Source organism: Plasmodium reichenowi, chromosome 4 (genome assembly GCF_001601855.1).
Source record: "Plasmodium reichenowi strain SY57 chromosome 4, whole genome shotgun sequence".
Taxonomy (NCBI): Eukaryota; Apicomplexa; class Aconoidasida; order Haemosporida; family Plasmodiidae; genus Plasmodium; species Plasmodium reichenowi.
The window spans coordinates 56,830-59,329 of record NC_033649.1 but is presented as its reverse complement, the minus strand read 5'-3'; the positions used below and the strand labels follow the sequence as shown (position 1 = coordinate 59,329).

Sequence of the window (2,500 nt, the reverse complement as noted above, 5' to 3'; positions counted from 1 at the left end):
GTTTATTGATGAGGGTGGTCATAATAATTTAGATAGTTGTTTTGGTAATAAAATGACAGCAGCTTTAGTAACATTTTTATTTGTGTTAAAAAATAATATACGTGAAAATGTGAATAGTGTTTATGACATTTCTAACATTAACACTCAGAAATTAAGAAATATGTTTATTCTAAATAATACCGAAAAATTAAAAGATAAATTAAAAGAAAAAATTGGAGATAAAGAAGAAAAGAAAGATTTATCTTCTAAGATAAAGAAAAATGATAAAGTTATTATTAACAATAAAATTCCCAAAATTAAGAAAGATGTTAATTCTTATTATTATAGTAGTATGGAAGGAATTAGTTCATCAACACAAAATATATGTAAAGTTCAGAGTAGCACAGAATCTTCTTATAATTCTTCAACAAGTGTAAGTACAATTTTGGCTTCTATAGAATCTATAATGAAAGGTATCCCGGATAGTAACACCTTATGTGAAAAAAATTCTGTTCAAAGGAATAATACTATAAAAAAAAATAATAGTAGTAATGAAATTTATTCTGATTGTAACACAGCGTATAATTATTATACAAATAAGAAGTATGATAATTTATATTCCCCAAATAAAGTCCCAAGTATAAATAATAGCAAAATTGACAAAAAAAATAAAGACAATAAAGGAAATAATAACAACAACAACAATAATAATAATAATAACAATAATAATAATAATAATAACAATAGTAGTAGTAGTAGTAATAATAGTATGTCCATAAATATGAAAACTTTATCAAGTTATACTTTAAAAAATAAAGACACCCAAGGTAACAGCAACAATAATAATGATAGTAATAACAACAATAATAATGATAGTAATAACAATGACAATAATAATAGTAATAGTAATAGTACTTGTAGTAGTCATAGTAAATATAATTTATCATATAATAATAAGGGGAACGGACATATTAATACAAATATTGGAACCTCGAATGTTAAACCTAATATACGAATTCTTCAAACCAAACGAAATAGTTATAAAGTCGATAAAGTGCCGAGAATTAATCTTGATAATATGAAAAAATATATAATATCGGAACAAAAAGATTCAAATATTGTTTATAATAATAGTTATGAATTAATAAAAGATGGAGTGTATGTAAAGAAAAAAATAAATAATAATAATATAAAACAAGAAAGTTCATCTCTGGTATATAATAATTTATCAAGCCCACATATAAATCAAGGAATTAACAACACTCGTTATATATCTTGTGAAAAAGTCAAATTATGTTCAAAAGAACAAACTCCTGTTTTTGTAAATAAGAAACATGTACGTAAAGAAACGAATAACAAATTATATAATGTTCTACATAATAATATAACATTTCATAATTTCAATGATTTTCTTTATACAGAACGCAAAGATAAGATATCCATAAATGATGATAATATAATGTCACCATTAAAATCAGAAATACATAAATGTACAAAAAATAATATACACAGGGGTTTAATAAAAGTGGAGTCCTTTGGAAGTGCATCTTCTTCATCACGCGAAGTGTATACACATGAGGAAACTTCCAAAAAAGAATTTCTGGTATGACAAGCATAAATTTGTTTTTACGAAAATGTATTAAATGGAAATATAAACATATATATATATATATATATGTATGTATGTATATATGTATGTATATATGTATGTATATATGTATGTATGTATATATGTATGTATGTATATATGTATGTATGTATATATGTATGTATGTATATTTTTTTTTTTTTTTTTTTTTTTTTTTTTTTTTTTCTCATTACAGGATTAAATAGTAGAAGGAGGGAGGAGCATGAAAAAGTTCGTTTAAATGTTTAGAATTTTTAGGGATTAAAGGTGAATATAAAAATGGTGTTCACACACATATATATATATTTAAATATAATTTAGAAGAATTTGTAGGAAATATATTTTTATTTTATTATTATTTTTTATATTATGTAGAAATTGAAAAAGGCATGAATATGGTAGTGCGATATATTAGAAAGGATGCACACATATATCTATATATATATATATAATATATTAATTATAGATAATATTTTTATTAAATTTTATTAATATTATAATAAATTAAAGTTCAATCCGCTTTACTCCCTCCAAAAAAAAAAAAAAAAAAAAAAAAATAATAATAAATAAATAAATAAATAACATAATATAATATAATAATAAAAATATATATAAGCGTTGAGTTTGCTAAAAAGAGAAGTGTGTCCTCAAATTAATATAATTTTTATTGAAAATTCATAAGGCACACACATATATAATATGTACATTTTGCTGTTTGTTTGTGTTTATAAATTTTTAAACACGTAGGAGAATTTGTAAATCCCTCCACAAAAAAAAAAAAAAAAAAAAAAAAAATAATAATTTTATATTTTTTCCAATATTTTTTTTTTTTATTTTTTTTTTTTTCTTTTTTTAATTTTTTTTTTTTCTTTTTTTTTTTTTTTTTTTTTTTTT

General features: G+C 21.0%; 1 protein-coding gene across 1 annotated transcript in view; it reads left to right on the top strand.

Moving 5' to 3' along the window:
• Positions 1 to 1,808, top strand: part of PRSY57_0401400 (alpha/beta hydrolase, putative) — a gene marked incomplete at both ends in the record, with an annotated part of 2,437 nt that extends 629 nt beyond the window's left edge. Inside the window, 2 exons of the mRNA XM_020114489.1 lie at positions 1 to 1,582; positions 1,803 to 1,808. The exon at positions 1 to 1,582 is cut by the window's left edge and continues 629 nt beyond it. Coding sequence (XP_019970766.1) covers positions 1 to 1,582; positions 1,803 to 1,808 — 1,588 coding nt within the window. The remainder of the gene's footprint in view (positions 1,583 to 1,802) is intronic.
• Positions 1,809 to 2,500: the final 692 nt, after the last annotated feature.